Below are 19,003 nucleotides of genomic sequence, written 5' to 3' on the forward strand. Positions count from 1 at the left end.
CCAAATGAATTCCTGCATCCCTGCACAATGCCAGGAATTACGCACCCATTTGACTTTTGCTGCTCCTGTAGCCATGATGAGTAGGTCCTTTTATCTGCCCAAGACAGTGGCTGTGTTCAGATGATCACAGCAGGGGAAGCAGCCATTGTGGCTGCTGCCCTTGCATGTGCCGCACACACAACTACCATTTACATTATTCCCTACACTGCAGTGCAGGTTGTCCAAACTCAGCACATGGCAGGGGAGGGGCTTCATACTCACCCTACAGCCTCTACTGCACGTTGTGGGTGGTAGGGTGGGTGTGACGCCCCCTGCCACACTATGCACTGGGTTCGGACGACATGCCAACCTGCGCTGCAGCACAGGGAACAATGCAAATGGCGGTCTCACACACAGGGTTAGGGGGAGCAGCCACTATGGTTGCTTCCCCTGCTGCGATCGTCCAAACCCAGTCACGGGCTGTTGGGCCTATCTTTCCCTAACCCATCTAAGCAACAGCCATCCTCTCTGACCTCATCATCAAGTCTTCAAATATTGAGGTTTCCCCTGGATTCTACTACATATATTGAATTAACTTTGAGCACAAATGTAAATTATAAAATGCAAGGTTTCTGTGCTGTAAATGGCAATCACCAGTAGGACTCTAGCAGTGAAAGCAGTTTTCCCCACTGGGTATCTTCCACAGACAGACAAGACGAGATTTTCCTTTGACAGCCCCCACCCCACCCTTTTAGAAGCGTTTCAAAATGTATACTTTGTTATAGGGTTCATCATGGGAAGACATTTTTAAAAAATCATTTGGCTCATGTATTCATCACAGTGGGCACCATTTTTATTTTTTTTTGGATCTGCTGCTATTCTGTGGAGTGATTAAAATTCTTGTTCTAATGCCTTACTACACTACAAACGTAACTGTAAAGATGTTTAAACTTCTTTGAAGTTATTAGTTAGGATTGTTTTCCAAATTTGACAAATGCCTGAGCTGCTGCTGCTTCCCACACAGGTGTGGTGATTATGTGCAATCTAGGCATATGTTTTTCTTTCATTTGGAGGCAGTATATGAAAACTAAAACAGTGGCTCAGTTGCCTGTCTGACACCAAAACGATCTGAATATTTAATGTGTGATTTTTGCAATAGCAAAATGTCTCCAGCTGGAGGGCAAATTTGTGTGCTGAAAAATATTATTGAATAACAAAATGTGTTAGATCCTTCAGCCTCTGAGCTGCATCCTTGTTTATAATTCCTAGTTCTTACAGTTTTTAATAAAAGGTCAACCTGTGGCATAGGTACCAGAGGTAGCACAGGGAGGAAGACATGTGGCCCATGTCACATTAGGACCCAGGGACCAGCTATAGGTCACAGTCAGATGCGCATTCCTCCCTGCCTCTCTAGCACTGCACCCACTGACTCCTACCCAGCCAGCTAAGGATGTATGAGAATTCTTTCTGGGGGATGAAAACTTGGCGGATTTTTCCGGATTGGACCTGTGGATTTTGTTCTGTTTCCTTCCACTGACATCAGCTCGATCTATAATGAGTAAAGCCAGATTCTGGGGTTTTTTAATGGTACCAATTTGCACACACAAAAAATTGGCTGGGGGATGGCGGTTGGATCTTCACAAGTACAGAATATGGCTCTGCTGGGCTAAATGAAATAGTGTGTGGAAAGAATGAAACTGACAAGGATATTGACAAGAGGGGAATAGACCTCTGTGGGCAGAACGTGGGCACTTGAGCAGGATTGCCAATAAAAGTTTTTTTAGAAAAATTAGAACACCATTTGCACATATTTCAAGATCCCCAAATTAAAACATAAATGTGCAAATTGTAATTTGCACGGATGGTGGAACCCGAAAAATGCACAAAATATCTCCAGAATGAGGGGGGAGGGATTCCAGTACTGTCCGCTGCTGCTTACCAGAACAGAAACACTGCAGAATCCAGTGAGGTGTAAATGGAATGGGATTTCCACCATCACACATCCCTATCCCCAGCCCAGTAGACTAGAGACAAAAGCACACAAGGCGTCAGGGTTGAGCCCAGGCCCATTGGGATTTCTGAGGACTCCAATTCTGAATCAGAACTAGATCAGCTAGATCAGAGAGTGGGGGGAAGAACCTCCCCTAGAGCCCCCAGGCATTGGGAGAGAATCTTCCGAAGGATTTGACAAACATGGCCCAAGCCGAGTTGCCACCTCAGCTGCCCACTGTGGGAACCCAAGTTTCCGAGGGGGCAGGGCATGACTTGAGAGATGCCAGAGTGCGTCACAAGTCAAAGTGGCAGAATTAGGGAGAGGGCTGAGACACTCTGCCAGGATAGCCACTCTTAGAAGCCGATGTAGAAGGGAGGCACCCTAAGGGAGGGCGACCACAGTTAGGCAGGTTTGACATCCATGTCCATGGGCTAACTGTCACAAACTGTCTTCACTATCCTTCAGATTTTCTTCCCTATTAGAGATATTAGAAGAGTTGTTTAGAGGCTGGGCAGTTTGAGAGCTTCCATGAATCTGCATTGTGGAAAGGCTTCCTTTTAGCATAATAAAGGCACCATAGCTTGAACTACTTGCCTCTGTTCTGTTGATTGCAAAGGGGGAGGAAGATCAAACACAAGTCATTGGGGAGGGAGAGCCGCATATGTACTGTAGTGGACAATAGGATGATAGTTCTGGACTGGACCTGTGGCACCCATGCCAAAAAAAAAGTTGGTGACCACTTTTAGAGATGATGGTCAGTTTATGTTGGACTAAAATGGTTCAGGATAAATATTTTTGTCTCATAAAAACAGCACTGAAGTAAACATTCTTTTAAAGCAACTTGGTACTCCCTTTAAGGAGGCTTTATAGCTGTGTGGTAGAGCTCACATGTTGTATGCAGAAGTCCAAGATTAAATCCCTTGCATCATATGTTTATATAAAGAACTTTAACAGTTGTATTAGGCTCCCAAACATCAGAGCAAACTCTAGAAAAGACTTTTCATAAACGAGAGAGAATGTCAGTAGAAGCATTTGTAGCTGTGATTAGTGGAGAAAATGTGTGTGCATATGTGTGTATATTTTATAGTGTGGGTGTATAAAAAACTCCCTACCTATTCACTAATTCCTTTCCTAAGAACAGAGTAGAAAGTATATTATAGCTTCTCACCCTTTTGACTCCATATCCCTTTCCTGCAGTGGATCGGTTAGAACAAAAAAGAAAAGTCAATAAGCATTTATTTTAGCTCTTAACTAGGGTAGGCCAGAACAGGTCTTTGCCTCAGTGAAGTGGTGTTCTCAAAATGGAAATACATTTTTATATTGCTTCAGAACCAGACTCCAGATTCTCAAATGGATAAATAAATTGCTTGCATTTTATTTTTTAAAAATTGTATTTATTATACTTATATCCCATTCTTCTTTCAGTAATGCTCTGAGTGGCTTATGTGAGGTTCTTAAGCAGTCTCATGGATGGTTGGATGGTTGGTTTATTTCTTATATTGTTTAGAAAAATGAAAAATGCTGATTGGATATATTTTGATTTCTGTTTTTAGATATGGTTAGGGGTTATTTCATTTCTGAAAAACACACCAATTTTTCCTATTGAAACGGTACCAAATTAGGTGCCTTATGAAGCCTTTCATATTCTGAACCAGTAATTCCCTATCTGTGCACTGGCCAGGGTAGGCTAGTGGGCTACAAGAGAACTGTTGGTGTGCCACAGTGGATATTTTAATTAAATGGTGTCCTATAAGTTCAACATACATTCACCTGGAGGAGGCTGCCTGCTACATCTCTACATGATTTCCAGGTCTTCCCTTGCCTGTGTCCAATCGGCCTCCACTGGAGAGAGGTCATTCTGTCCCAGGTCTGTATTGGGCATGATTAGAGCATTCAGTCACTCTCATTGCAAGCACAGCAGAACTACCGGCCTAAGAGGAGGCTTCCTGTTGCATTTCTGCATGAGTCACTGCTTTTGGCTTGCCTCCTTCCAATTAGGAGGCACACTCAGAACAATGACTCATGTAGAAACACAGCTCTTGAGCACTCTAAAAAATAAACTTTTTGTAGTGTAAGAGTAGAATGTACCTCCAATTTTAATCCAGAAAAAGTGTGCCTTGATTATCAAATGTTTTAGAAAAAATGCTTTGGATTTTCTCCATAATAAATGAACAGAACTCTTTAGTAAAAATTATGTTGTTAAAACTCCCCTTGGTAAGCTTTAAGTCAGTTTTTGTAATTTAGGCTGTAATCTATGGACACTTACCTGGGAGAAAGTCATATTGAACTCAGTGGGACTTATTTCAGAGTAGACACACATAGATCGCACTGTTAAACATGTGATGCACACCATTAGCAGGGTTTCCTGTTCGACTTCTCATGTTAAATAATTGCTTGCAGCAGCTTTTAATTACTTGAAGGCTGTTGTAAATGAATTAGGTTCCATCAGTAGTGTTTGGTTGTGTGATTTGTCTAACACAAATATTCTTTTAAAGGATTATGTACGTGTCTCTCACAAAGATTGACAATGTTAAAAGTATTGCTATTTTACAGAATAAATATGTGAAACATAATTAAATTTTCTGAACCTTTTGGATTGGTTAATTTTTTCCAACACCTTTGCTTCTCAATTATGATTCTGTGAGCTTCTGAACATTTTAATTTACATGAATTATTTCTGTAATTATACCTTTCATGCAGCTCCATTTAAGGGCAACCTCAGACAAGACTTCCTACATGGGTACTGCACCCATGTTAGAAAACTATAATGTTATGACAAACACATTTCTCTTTTCTACATGCACACACTGGAAGTAGACCTGCATGTATTCTGTTGTACATTAAGATAAATGCACAGTTTTCCTACTTTATTTATTTCATTTCTATACTGCCCAATAGCTGGAGCTCTCTAAGTGGTCACAAAAATTGTAGTATCCATGTAGGAAAAGTATATTTTGTGAAGCAGCCCTTCTTTTCCCTACTATATTTGGGCTGGTGTTGTAAATGAGCCTTACAAGTTTTTGTGCTGATAGTGATAGATGATTTTTTTTTTACCCCACTCATCTTCAAACATCTTAGACAGGGGATTTACCTTTGCCCCCATACTGGGCTCATACTGCAAGGTGCCTTCCATGTCTAATTATTCACTGTATATGTATTTTTTCCTGACTTTATTTATTTATGTATTTATTTCATTTCTGTGCCGCCCAATAGCTGAAGCTCTCTGGGTGGTTCACAAAAATTAAAACCAAAGAACACACAATAAAACAATATAAAATATATAGAACATTAAAACCACAGTATAACAATACAACCAGAATAAGACCTAGCAGCAATGCAGGGATTTATAGATTTAAAACAGCAAAGCTAAAGGTCTAGAAAGTTAAAATGCTAAAATGCCTGGGAAAATAAAAAGGTCTTCACCTGGCGCCGGAAAGAATACAGTGTAGGTGCCAGGCCAACCTCACTAGGGAGCTCATTCCACAGCCGGGATGCCACAGCAGAAAAAGCCCTCCTCTTAGTATCCACCCGCTTCTGGCAGAGGCTCACGGAGAAGGGCCGCTGAGGATGATCTTAATGTCCGGGCAGGCACATATGGGAGGAGGCGATCCTTCAGATAACCTGGCCCCAAGCCGTTAAGGGCTTTGAATGTTAATACCAGCACTTTGAATCGGGCCCGGAAAGGGACTGGCAGCCAGTGCAGCTGGAAAAGTACTGGCGTAATATGAGCTCGCTGGCCAGTCCCTGTTAACAATCTCGCTGCCCTGTTTTGGACCAGCTGAAGTTTCCAGACGGTTTTCAAAGGCAGCCCTATGTATAACACATTGTAGTAATCCAGACGAGAAGTTATCAGAGCATGGATAACTGTAGCTAGGCTATCTCTGTCCAGATAAGGGCGTAGTTGGTATACCAGCCTAAGCTGATAAAAAGTGCTCTGTGCCACTGAGTTCACCTGTGCCTCAAGTGACAGTTCTGGATCCAAGAGCACCCCCAAACTACAAACGTGATCCTTTAGGGGGAGTGCAACCCCCTCCAGAACAGGTTGAATATCACCTAGCCAGGCAGACAAACCACCCAGTAACAGTACCTCTGTCTTGTCTGGATTGAGTTTCAGTTTATTTTTCCTTATCCGGTCCATTACCATGCCCAGGCACTGATTCAGAACAGCCACTGCCTCACTTGGGTTTGATGAAAAAGAGAGGTAGAGCTGGGTGTCATCCACATATTGATGGCACCTCAGCCCACACCTCCAGTTAACCTCCCCCAGCAGTTTCATGTAGATGTTAAACAGCATGGGGGATAAAATAGAGCCCTGTGGAACCTCATGGCATAATTGCCATGGCTCAGAGCAATAATCCCCCAGCACCACCTTCTGGAATCGGCCATCCAAGTAAGAGCGGAACCACTGCAATGCAGTGCCTCCAACTCCCAACCCAGACAACCTACCCAGAAGGATACCATGGTCAATGGTATCAAAAGCCACTGAGAGGTCCAGGAGAATCAACAGGGTCACACTCCTCCTGTCCCTCTTCTGGCAGAGGTCATCCCACAGGGCAACCAAGACAGTTTCCATTCCAAAACCAGGCCTGAAGCCCGATTGAAATGGATCAAGATAATCCATTTCTTTCAAGAGTGCCTGGAGCTGTCCTGCAACCACCTGCTCAAGCACCTTGCTCAGGAAGGGGATGTTGGCCACTGGCCTATAATTGTTAACATCCTCTGGGCCCAGGTTAGGCTTTTTCAGGAGCGGTCTGATTACCGCTTCTTTTAAAGCAGCCAGCATCACCCCCTCTCTCGAGGAGGAATTTACAACCTCCTGGACCCAGCCGGACATCCCCTCCTTGTTTGATTTAATAAGCCATCAAGGGGCATGCACACAAATGGTCAATCGGACTTGGCCAAGCACCTTGTCCGCATCCTCAGGCCTCAATAACTGAAACTCATCCAATAAAACTGGACCAGACGGTGCTCTGAATGCCTCTACCAATGGTACTCTACCAATGGAATGATGCAGACTTATCTTAACTATGGTTTAAGGATGAGCAGCAAATCAGGATGTAAAACTATGCGTTGAAGTGGATTGCAAACCATGGATTGTATTAAACCTTATTAAAGGTTGTGTCTGCACCAAGCAAATCATGATTTAGCTAAAGTCGCCCAGTTCACACATAACGACCCATGGTTTTTTTTAACCCATGAAATGGCGGGGCTGCACCAGAGTGAGTAAGTGCACTGCCTCCCTTCCCTCACCACTTCCACTTTGCATCCACTTTCATGAATAACCCAGCTGCATTCCAGTTCCTAGATTGTTGATGAAAGCAAATGCAAAGCTGAAGTGGCAAGCATGCGAGAGGCAGCATGAGCACTTGCTTGCTCCAGTGTGGCCCTGCTAATTCATGGGTTAAACAACCCATGAATTGGCATTACATTTGAACCAAGTCAGTTAGTCCCACCTCTTCAGCCTTTCTGATTGCAAGGTGACAAGCAGGTCTCACAGACATGTCCGTATAGACAGCCTGTGGGATGGGGTTTAGCTTGGCCAACATCATTTCACTGAGCATTTAGGATCTTAACCAGAGTTAAGGAAACAAATCATGGTTAAGTATTATATCTACACTAAGTCTAAGTCTCTCTCCCTCTAGCCAGTTTTTGCCTTCTATCTCCTATTATTTTTCACCATCTCTTCCCAAAAAAATGAACAGGTCAAAACTAGGGGGAAAAAACCTGTGTTACTAATCATGGAGCCCACTTGCTGGAAATCAATGTTTTAAACTTAATTTCATTATCCTCATATTACTTTGCTTAACTGAATAAAAATACCTTAACTAAATGTAGTGTGGAAGAAATAGGAGCCTGTGCCTTACTGTGTTTTTATATTGTGAATGTGGAAACTTCTCCGTAGCTGCAGTGAAAATGGCTGCAGCCCATGACGCACTGAAGATAAAATTGAAGCATTCATTGGTTATAATGGATCTGTGTGGGGCGTGCAAAGTTCTTTATTGATAACCAAAAAAGAACCAATGGCTTCAAGCCCTTTATTTTTGAGGTGGACAGAGACAGAATCAGTGTGATTCCAATTCCCGGTTGCATGTACTTTTCACATTCCATTTTCAAGGTGTTTTTTTTTCCTGAAATAGTATTATATTAGGGTTGTCTTTATTATGATTTATACCTGGTACTCTTGTACACAGCAAACCTTACTTGGATACAATTCCATGAAGATTCATAAAATACTAGCAGAACTGGTTCCTTTAACATTTTTTTTAATCTTCCTGTTACAATCTCCTAAAAACTAAGGAGCCAATTCAATAAAGAAACTCTCAGACTTGCATAGTTTAATGAATGTGTAGGAGGCTGTCTAGCTTCCTAAAAGAAATTGAGATGTTTTTGTCTTTTCTCTCTCAAATATATCTACTGTTTTTGCCAGGAAGCAATATAAATTCTTAGGAATACTTTTCTCTGTTCTATAGTTTCACAGATGATAAAGTGACTGAAAAGAAGTCTGTACAGATACAAGAAAGAGTTTAGTCTTCTTATCCAAAAGAATCTTACAGAATCTTATAGATTTAGAATCTTCTTATCAATTATCGGTCTTGTATCCAGTTACTGATGAGTCTATGCTGAAAATAATTTCCCCCAGCCCCACTCTTAAGATAGGCCTAGTGTGTGTTTTTTAACTTACCATTTGCTGAGGCATTGGGGCATTCCTTATCTCACCCTTAACCATCCTCTGGTATTCATGTGTGCTTGGAGGGAGGGTCCCTTCTTCTCCCCACAAAACATTTGGAGAGCTGCCCTACGCTCTGTCTCCTTTTAATCATCAGGTTTATTTAGTTGTCGAAATATTTTTTTACTCTGCGTTTCAGCCCATTTGAACCCCCAAAGTGGCTTAAACTCATTTAAAACAAACAAAATCCAAAACACAAAAAGAAATAAAAAGAAGGAACTGCTAAAATTAGAATGACTAAAAAGGGTTGGGACATCTCTCCTTTCAAGACAGGCAGATTGATTGGAGGAGGGGAAAAGGAGGAGGTAACGGAGCCCGCCTGGCCGCTCTGAGGCAGGAATTGAGCAGCATCCTCCTTCAGCTGCTGCTTGCCAAGTTCCCACTTGGGGACCTCATTCCCACATGTTTGCCGCCATAGCGCTGCTGGCATGACTGGGCCTCTGCTCTGGGGAAGGAGCAGAGGAAGAGCACGCACACTGCAGCAGTGAGGACTGAATCCCCAATGGCTGCATGTCTTCTTCCAGCAATGGCTGTATATTGCTGCTGGAGTCCACACCCTCTCACACCACCCTTAGGGCAGGTTAAGAGTCTTAGGGCTGGGGCATGCTGGGACTCGTAGGACCTTTTCTGTCTAAATCTGCATAGGATTGCATCCTTAGCCTTAGAGGTTTCCAGATCCAAAATGCAAAAATACAAGACACTCTAGAGAACTCCCATTCTGTCTCAGATTACATGTTATGGTGCTTAAGGGTTCTGATGGTCTGGAATGAGAGACACCGCTTAAAGCAAGGAGCTGCATACATCAACCCTGTCCTCCCATCTTCTCACTTTCCCCAACCCATTTGTGACCTGATGGGAATGATGAGAAATGGAAACTCTAATAAAGTCTTCCAGTCTCCAGTTTGTTTGGTAGAGGTATTAGAGACTGCCTAAGGTCAGCTTCATCCTCACAATCATTAGAGAAAATGGTGTGCAGAGGCTGTGGGTGCTATGTCTATATACCTGCACCAATGATGCTACTCTGATTTGCACTAAGGTATGTAGAAATGGTGTCCTCAAATACTTCCTCTTCTTTTCAAAGCAAGGTGTGGAGCTAGCATTAAAAAAAATGTTCTTGCATGTACTGTCTCTGGCTGGAAAGCTTAAGTATCTGGGTACTGCTTAGAACTTTTTTGTTTGCTCTGGACTTCTGAAAAGACTGAATCGGGGTTCATGTTTATACACACACACAAGTAGAAGCTAGTATTGGCATTTTGGGTGTGGGCGCTAAATGTCAACTTGACCTGCACGTGTTATGAGCTACTGAACCCTGCCAGTTCCCATTTGCTTCAGCCAGAGTCCCAAGTTAGAAAGCTAAAAAATCTCTTATCTTGGATTAGTTATAGACTGGTACTCCAAATGTGTTATGATTAATTCTGAGTGAGACACTGCATGTCTTTTTTTTAAAAAACAAGCATTGCAATCCCATCCATGGTCTTACTGAGAGGGGAAAAAATTAAATTGCTGTTGGAATCGTGTGCCTTCTTCATTGTGTATCCCTAAGCTATTCAATTGTGTTGCATTTTTTGACTCTAAGGCAATAATTCCCAAACTCTGTGTGGGGCACTCTACAAGGCTGACCCAAGACATTTTGTTGCCTGAGGTGAACAACTAGATGAGCCACCCACCCACCCACCCTTACTTACTTACATACATACTTATTTATTTAGATTAGCCCACTTCCCCCACCCCCTCCACCCCCACACACAGATTCCATGTTCAGAAGCCAACTGGACCGACAGTTGAATCTGACATCAATACTGGCAATGGGACAGTGACCTACAGTGCACCTGAGAACAGCAGGAGGTGCAGAGTAGGCTACTGTATCCTCCAGCACCTCTCTGCCACTCACTCACTGCGCTGCCTAGCATCTGGTTGGTGCCCACTCAAAGAAACGATGCAGTCTAGCAGCATGCACCACATCAGCAGACAAAGCATGGACATGTGTGGTGCCTGCTGGAGTGTGTGGCCTGGGCCAGCTGCCTCTCTGGCTGCTTCCTTGGTCTGAACCTTTCCCAGTGGCACTGTCAGTGATGTGCTCAGAGAAGGCAACTAGACACCCACACAGGCCAGGCCAGCAACAAGCAAGCATTGCTACCAGTGACTTAGGAGAATAGGAACAGCAGGGCAGAGGGGCTCAGGAGGAACAGCCACAGAGGAGCTCAGGAGAAATGGTTATGGGACACTGGCTGCCCCCCCCCCACGGTGCATTCGCCATCTGAGGCATCTCACTCTGCCTAATGGTAGGGCCCAGTACAGGGCTGTGATAGAACTGTTGGCATGCCATAAGAAATAAACAAATTAAAGGCTTATTTGAGCCTAAAGCACCCATCCCTAGAGGAGGTTCTCTGCTACCTTTGCACAATCCATTGTCCTGGCCTTGCCTTTTTCTTGGATGGGGTAGATAATTCTTCTGTCCCTCTCCATCAGACGTGATTTGAAAATTCAATCACTTCTGATGCAGAGATATCAGAAGAGGGTGCATGCTGCATTTTTTTCATGAGTTAACTGCTTGGGGCACAATTCTTTCCAGAGGCAGACCCAGGACTCATGCAGAGAATGGGCTCCTCATTTACATTAAAAGCAAACCATTTTAGGTGTAAGGTTGCCTCCAATTTTAAGTCAGAAAGTAAGTGTGCCTTAGATGTCAAAAGGTTGGAAAGCACTGCTTTAAGGCCATGTTTATAATACACACATATGTCTGTTTTTTACCAGTTGAACTTGTCATGGCTTCCCCCAAAGAATCCCTAAGAAGTGAAGTCTGCTGAGAATTCTTCTGTTGAAGATCTAAAGTTCCCATGGTTTCATGGGGAATGACTTTTAAACTAGTTTAAAGCTGTGGTGTAGATATGCCCTTAGTCTGCTTTAAAGCTGGGTTGTTGTTTTTCAGGACTGTTTGTAGCACAAGTATACTACCGCCGAAAACCGTCCCAGCTTTGACTCCTGCAGATGGTGACAGATAACGCATGTACACACATAAGCCCTTTTGGGGAGTTCAAAAAGTTTCTTATCTCAGCACACAAGTGGGGCCATAGTCTCGACCCCATCCAGATGTCCACATCTACATCGCAAACACAGAGGTGGCTGGTGCCCACTGAGGCTGGTGGGGCAGAACCAAGGAGCAAGAGGTTGAGCAGTCTTTTAAATCCCCAACAGCCAGCAACCCATACCACAGAAAGGGGAAACTGAGGCACATGAACTGCTCAAAACTACAGATCTTGTGAGGAACTGAAGTTGTTTCTACAATTTTATTTATTACTGTCTACAAAACGATGCCATTAAAAGCTTCAGCAAAAAATATAAGGCAGTCTTCATTATATGTATTGCAGTGCTGCAATTATGTCTTTAAAATAATATTTCACTTTCATTGACATGTGTAAGTATGAGGGTGCATTGTGGGGGATTACCTCCCTCACGTTAAAAAATTAACATGGGTTTAGAATTAAGGCATTCTATTCACCATTATGTTAAATTATGCAGGTGTTTGCTGATTTGGAGGTAATTGCTTTGCCTGAACATTTTTTTTCAGCCCAGTTCAATGGGGGAGAAATGAGGCAATCTTCACCTTCACCATCTTCAAGTGATCGGCGTCGACAGCTTCGGGCACCAGGGGGAGGTTTCAAACCCATCAAGCATGGTAGCCCTGAATTCTGTGGAATCCTGGGGGAGAGAGTGGATCCAACTATCCCACTGGAAAAACAAATGTAAGTTAAACTGAAACTTTAGAGTGGGAGCAGCTGAGGAAGGAAGCAGAAGCCTTCATCTTCGGAAGAAGTTTGTTTGCAGAAGTTGATGGTTTGCTAAAGGGATCAGAGGCGCTTTTGTCTGCATTGACAATTTCCAACACACTTCTCCCATGGGCAGTTTTGTTTTGCATTGCTTACAAAAAAAAGTCTGCATTTGGTCATATTCTCCTTTCAGTGGTTCTATTCAAGGGTCATTTCACACATTATGCAGAGGCAAACCCAGGTTTCCTACAATGTGTACACACCAGAGGGAACTGCAGCCAGTTCTACCTCCCTGACGATTACAGCAGCGTGTGTGTGTTTGCAAACATATTTGTTACATTTGCATTTTATATTTTTCAGTGTACACTTAAAACAACCTTTAAGTAGCATAAATGTAGCATATGAAATGCCCTTGGAATATCTTGTGATCATAACATAAAAAGTTATCTTTAGTGCTGTGCCGAATCCTGCCCCCTGTTTTCGGGATATTTTTCTCTCCCTGCAAAAGAGGCGTTGTTTTTTCTGCCTCTTTCACAGGGAGGGGGACAATTTCAGAGAATTTTCTCCCTAGGGACAGGGTTTCCACATAACCTTTTTAAGTTTGGGAGGTGGCTGAAGGATCATCTTTTTTTCCTTTTTTTACTTGAAAAACTCCCCTAGCTCAAGATTCTTTACAGTGAGTCTTCTCCAGCCCAGCAGCACTTCTTGAACTCCCATGAGGCCTTGTGACCTCACCCTCTCCAATAGACATTCAGTAAGATTTCCCAGGCTGCAGAAGCATGGCAAAGAGTCTGAGGCTGTTGCAATTTGCAGACAAGAACAAATGGGACTTTTGGAGCTTTAGAAAAAACTCTTACCTTGCTTGCTCTATGTTCTGCAAGGAAGAACTGAATTTTAAAGGTCTACAAAACCCATTTGTTCTTGCTTTGCAGAGCTTCTGCAGCCTGGGAGCCCTTCCTGAATGCCTATAGGAGAGGGCGCAGTCACGTGGCCTCATGCAAGTTCAGAAAGAGCTGCCAGGCTGGAGAATCTTCTCTCTAAAGAGTCCTGGGCATCCGCCTATGTGTGTGTGTGTGGGAGGGGGGGATTATATATATATATATATATATATATATATATATATATATATATACGTATGTATGTATGTATGTATGATCCTTAGCTACCACCTACAGTCAGAGCCAGAAATATTGGAGCAAGGATAACTGTTTTGGCAGTTGGCCTCTGTACACCACCACATTGAAGTTGAAAGGAAACACACCCAGATGGGAGCGAAGTCAGGACTTTCATTCAAGGCATTTGACAAAAGTGGAGCACTACCCATTCAGGAAGTACAACCAGTGGCATACACACACACCCATCATTGGTGCCTCATAAGTAATGGAACAAACCAACATCATTTCAAACTTAAAGATCGCCTTTAATACCTGGATGAAAATCCTTTGCAGTCAATGACTGCCTGAAGTCTCGAACCCATGGACACGACCAAATGCTGAGTTTCTTCCCTCAAGATGCTAAGCCAGGCCTTTACTGCAGATGCCTTCAGCTGCTGCTTGTTTGTGGGTCTTTCTGCCTTCAGTCTTGTCTTCAGTAAGTGAAAAGCATGCTCTATGGGGTTGAGATCAGGTGACTGACTTGGCCATTGAAGGACATCCCACTTCTTTGCCTGGAGAAACTCTGGGGTAGCTTTTGCTGTATGTTTTTGGTCATTATCCATCTGCAATATGAAGCGGCATCCTGTCAATTTGGCAGCATTTGGCTGAATCTGAGCAGAAAGTATAGCCCTATACACTTCAGAATTCATCCTGCTGCTTTTATCAGCAGTCAGGTCATCAGTAAACACCAGTGACCTGGCTCCATTGGCAGCCATACATGCCCATTCCATAACACTGCCTCCACCATGTTTGACAGATGATGTGGTATGCTTTGGATCATGAGCTGTTCCTTTCCTTCTCCATACTTTTCCCGTCATTCTGGTACAAGTTAATCTTGGTTTCATCAGTCCAAAGAATCTTATTCCAGAACTGGGCAGGCTTTTTTAGGTGTTTGCTGGCAAAGGCTAATCTGGCCTGTCTGTTCTTGAGTGTTACCAGTGGTTTGCACCTTGTTGTGAAGCCTCTGTATTTACATTCATAAAGCTGCCTCTTGACTGTAGATGTTGACAATGACATGCCTACCCCCGCAAGAGTGTTCTTGACCTGGCTAGGTGTTGTGAAAGGGTTCCTCTTCACCATGAGCAGAATTCTGCGGTCATCCACTTTAGTTGTCTTCCGTGGTCTTCCAGGCCTTTTGCTGTTGCTGAGCTTGCCAGTTCATTCCTTCTTTTTCAGGATGTTCCAAACGGTTGTGTTGGCCACTCCCACTGTTTTTACTATCTCTATGATGGGTTTATTTTGTTTCCTCAGCCTAATGATGGCCTCCTTCACTGGCATGGACACCTCTTTGGACCTCATGTTGGGGGTTCCAGTGAACAGCTACCAAATGCAAATGTAACACTCAGAACCACCTCCAGGCCTTTTATCTGCTTGCTTGGTCATGGGGTACCCAGGAAACAGGCCCCACCTGGCCATGCAGCTGCTTGTCAGCCATTCGTTCCATTACTTATGAGCCACCAACGATGGGTGTGTGTGTATGCCACTGGCTGTCCTTCCTGAATGGTTAGTGCCCCACTTTTGTCAACCCCCTTGAATTACAGCTGAAAGTCCTGACTTCACTCCCATCTGGGTGTGTTTCCTTTCAACTTCAATGTGGTGGTGTACAGAGGCCAACTGCCAAAGCAGTTATCCTTGTTCCAATATTTCTGGCCCTGACTGTACACTTAAAAAGGTAAGCAGAAATCCTGTCCTCTTCCCCAAGGAAAAGGCTACTGAAAACTCAGTGTTGCTGCATCAGTGAAAAGGGGAAAGTCAAGGCTGGGAATGATTAGGACAGGGACTGAATTTAAGGTGCTAGTAATGCTTCTATGCACATCTACAGAGCAGTCGCATTTGGAACATTATGTACAGTTCTAATTGTCCCATGTCAAAAAGGATATTGTACAACTGGAAACAGTTCAGAAAAGAGCAAGCAAAGTGATTCAAAGGATTGGAGCCCCTTCCCTGTGAGGAAAGGCTGCTGTGTTTGGTGCTTTTCAGTTTAGAAAAGGAGATGACTAAAGGGGAACATGGAGGTTTATAAAATAGATATCATGGCAGTCACTAGCTTAGATGGCTTTTTAAAGGGATGAGACACATTCATAAAGAATAGACCTACCAATAATTATTAGCGTGACAGCTAAATAGAACCTCCATTTTCAGAGACAGGTTACCCTGAATAACAGATGCTGGGCAACAAGCAACAAGGGATGGTCCTCAACTTTATGCTTGCCTACGCTATGTGTTGCAGATGCTTAACTTCCTCCTGCTGAAATCCATGAGGCTCCAAAGCACAACTTTTGCTGGAACCTGTCCTCTGTTTTCTTTTCTTTTTTTTAACTGTCTTTAAGACGTTAAAGCAGTGATATTGCTAGATGTTTCGTAAATTCAAGGCCTGTTGCCCTAAGTCTTAATTGCTTTGTGGCTTTTGGTTTCTTTTGTAGATGGTATCATGGAGCAATCAGTCGGACAGATGCAGAAAACCTCTTGCGGTTGTGTAAAGAATGTAGCTATCTAGTGAGGAATAGTCAAACCAGCAAGCATGACTATTCACTTTCATTAAAGTAAGTATTTTTAAAACTTTATAAGCATGACTTATTAAGCATTTTTGGTGCAGTGACAGCAAACAAAAAACATTCCTTCATGTTGACACTAGGAAGGCCTCCCCATGCCCCATAGGAATTTTAGAATTCCAAACGTCAGACTGTATTGCGTTGAATGACAGTTCCTAGATTTGGTTGTAATGCTCCAGGGACGTGCACAGATTTCTTAGTGTTTGTCAGGCCCCTTTTAACAAAATACACTTTATCTCTTCTAGCTGCTGATTAAATTGTTTCTGCTCTTCTGTCTTTTTTTTTCAGCATTTAATAAACCCATTGTTTTGCTCACTCTTTTCCCCCTCTTCTCACCCATCCTCACATACAGTATAGAACAACTGTTCTATACTGACACAGCACAAAGAGATTATATTGCAGATAGTGCCATGAATTGAAATCTTAAATAGTCCTTCCACTGACAGGTAAACGAATGTATAAAATTTCACCTAGTAAAATGGGGGGCAGAGTATAATCATATAAATGCTTGTATCCTAAAAAGGATATACCAATAATTAAATAGAAACATATAATGAAGACTGAACAAAATGTATATAACCACACAAATGCAAAACAAATACACTTAGGCTGTGTATTTACCTGAGAGTAGGTCCCATTGAACTCACTGGAACTTATTTCAAGTAAACAAGCGGACTACACAAAATATATCAATATAGCATTCTTGTCTGCAGTCAGTACTATGGGCCAGTCTGCACATCATGGCGGCAAATCATGGCTTCTTTAACAACAACAAACCGTGGGTTAGCCACTGGGTTGTTTAGCCTCTAAACAACCCAGCGGTCCAGGTTTGCATGTCATGCTCACAACCTCCGATTGGGCCGATCAGTGATTGTTTACGGAACGTGAGAGTGATTCACAGGCAGCAAGCATCCTCACAAATTTGCCGCCATGATGTGCGAACCGTGTCTATATGTACATATACTGTTGAGAACAGCTGTAGCAAATTCACTAATCTATTACATTACGGAAAAAGCAACATCCCAATCTGCTTGGGCTTCACTGATCTAAACTGCTGTGAATTCTAGTAAATCCTGATCCTAGGGCAGTCCAGTAACCAGTTTCAGTCCATCCCTAACCATGGAATGACTAATTTCTGGTGCATGTTTGTTGGATGGTCAGTTAGCTAAATATTAAGAGGTAGCACAACCAGAACATATTCTAGTACTATACAATACAATACTAATGTGAAAGTTGCTGTGATGCAAATATATGTGATAGTCGAACACATTAATATTACTTAGAAACAACAAACCATCATTTTTAAGAGAGGAGACCATAACTATGTCCTCATTATCAACATTTTCTATTAGAACTCTCATCCACTACAGTGAAAAAAACTATGAAACTACATGATGACCGGATTTGGACATCATGCCATGGTTACTCTCTCCCTCTGGGCCCTTTGTCATTTTGACAAAGATTTGAAAATTGGGACTTGGGAGGGTGGGGGGTTTCCCAGGTCAGGGCTCTGAAATACGTGGCAGTCCCAGGTGCACCAGGGAAGTTGGAGGGTAACATTAGGTAGTCTGTGGCATGCCAACTGTGGCATGTTTTTGGCACCAGTTAAAGATCTATCTTTTCACCCAGGCTTTCCTCAACTGATTTTGCTGCTCACTTCATTGATTGTTAGTCCTCTGATCTGAAATATTTAACTGAAGATTTTCTCTTGATTTTAGAAGTTTTTCTCTGAGGTGTTTTTTTTATTTTCTGTATTTAAATGTTTTAACTATAGACATTTTGGATTTTAAATCCTTAAGCCTCCAATTATGAAATGCAATGATACTGAATTACTTAATACAATGGTTGTGAGGCGTAAAGGGCTAAATATTGGAAAAGTAACAATGCAATATGTGCACGTGGTGGTGTCAGTTGTGGTATATGTGACACTTGTACCTTGTCCTTCCACTGAAGAGTTCAGAGCAGCTTACACATGGCTTTCTGGGAGTGCACAGGGCCAGACTGCATAGCTTCATCATGGGCGTTTTTGCTCCACAGTTCATGGCCAATTTGTTCTAATCTTCCAACTGTACCTTCCAGCTGTAAAGTACAAACTCCTCCCCTTTCTCATCTGCCTGCTTGGCCAATATAATTTGTCCAGTCATAGTTCCCAAAATCTGAAAATAACTTGGAAGAGTTATTTCTGTTGTCAAGTAAACTGATGTGGTCACCTTTTGTTTTATTGTGTACTTGTGGGGTGGGGGTGGAATGCATGTGGCTGCATAGTAATTATATGAAATGGTAATTATTAAATATTACAAAATATGGGTTACTATCAGGGATGATAGGGATTGGTTATGTTCCTTGCCTGTTAATTTAGGTCACGGTCCATGACTTAGAGCCAAACTATACAATCTGTGAATATGCAGGTACTGTCGAAAATATATCAGCAGCAAATTGCATGCATTTTAGGTAATCCTTTTCTTCAAGGTTCAGTGACTGGAGGCCTGGGGACCAAGTCTGTCTCCTTGAGAGGTGCCATCCGCCCTCTCCTCACCAGCTTTCCATGCTCATATTTGCCCCCTCCTTTTTCGAGGAGCTGTGGAAAAGGGAAGCAATGAGCAGCTGGTAGGAGGCCCAGAGTGTAAAGTTGGCATGCACCCTAGAGACTTTGCCCTTGCAGAGCATGACTCCTGCAGGCTGATTGGCCTGGCTGGTATCTCTGCCCCACCAGAAGCTGTAATGTGTAGTTACCACCGGAGCATCCCTTGTCAGAATGGCCCACTTGCAATGGCTTACTAATTCCATGGCTGTGCATTCACAAATTGTCAGTATTTATCTTCCTGAGCCGT

The 19,003-nt window shown here is 42.9% G+C and overlaps 1 protein-coding gene across 2 annotated transcripts in view; it reads left to right on the plus strand.

The window, feature by feature from the left end:
• SHB (SH2 domain containing adaptor protein B) overlaps positions 1-19,003 on the plus strand; it is a 161,353-nt gene that overhangs the window by 107,890 nt on the left and 34,460 nt on the right. For both annotated transcript variants that reach the window (XR_014787863.1, XM_084834934.1), the window contains exons 4-5: positions 12,268-12,442; positions 16,044-16,163. Coding sequence is in view for 1 of the 2 variants with exons in the window: in XM_084834934.1 (XP_084691060.1) it covers positions 12,268-12,442; positions 16,044-16,163 (295 nt within the window). In the remaining variant the exon portion in view is untranslated. The remainder of the gene's footprint in view (positions 1-12,267; positions 12,443-16,043; positions 16,164-19,003) is intronic.

Source organism: Heloderma suspectum, chromosome 2, assembly GCF_057233095.1.
Source record: "Heloderma suspectum isolate Gila_16-S chromosome 2, 16-S_ref, whole genome shotgun sequence".
Lineage (NCBI taxonomy): Eukaryota > Metazoa > Chordata > Lepidosauria > Squamata > Helodermatidae > Heloderma > Heloderma suspectum.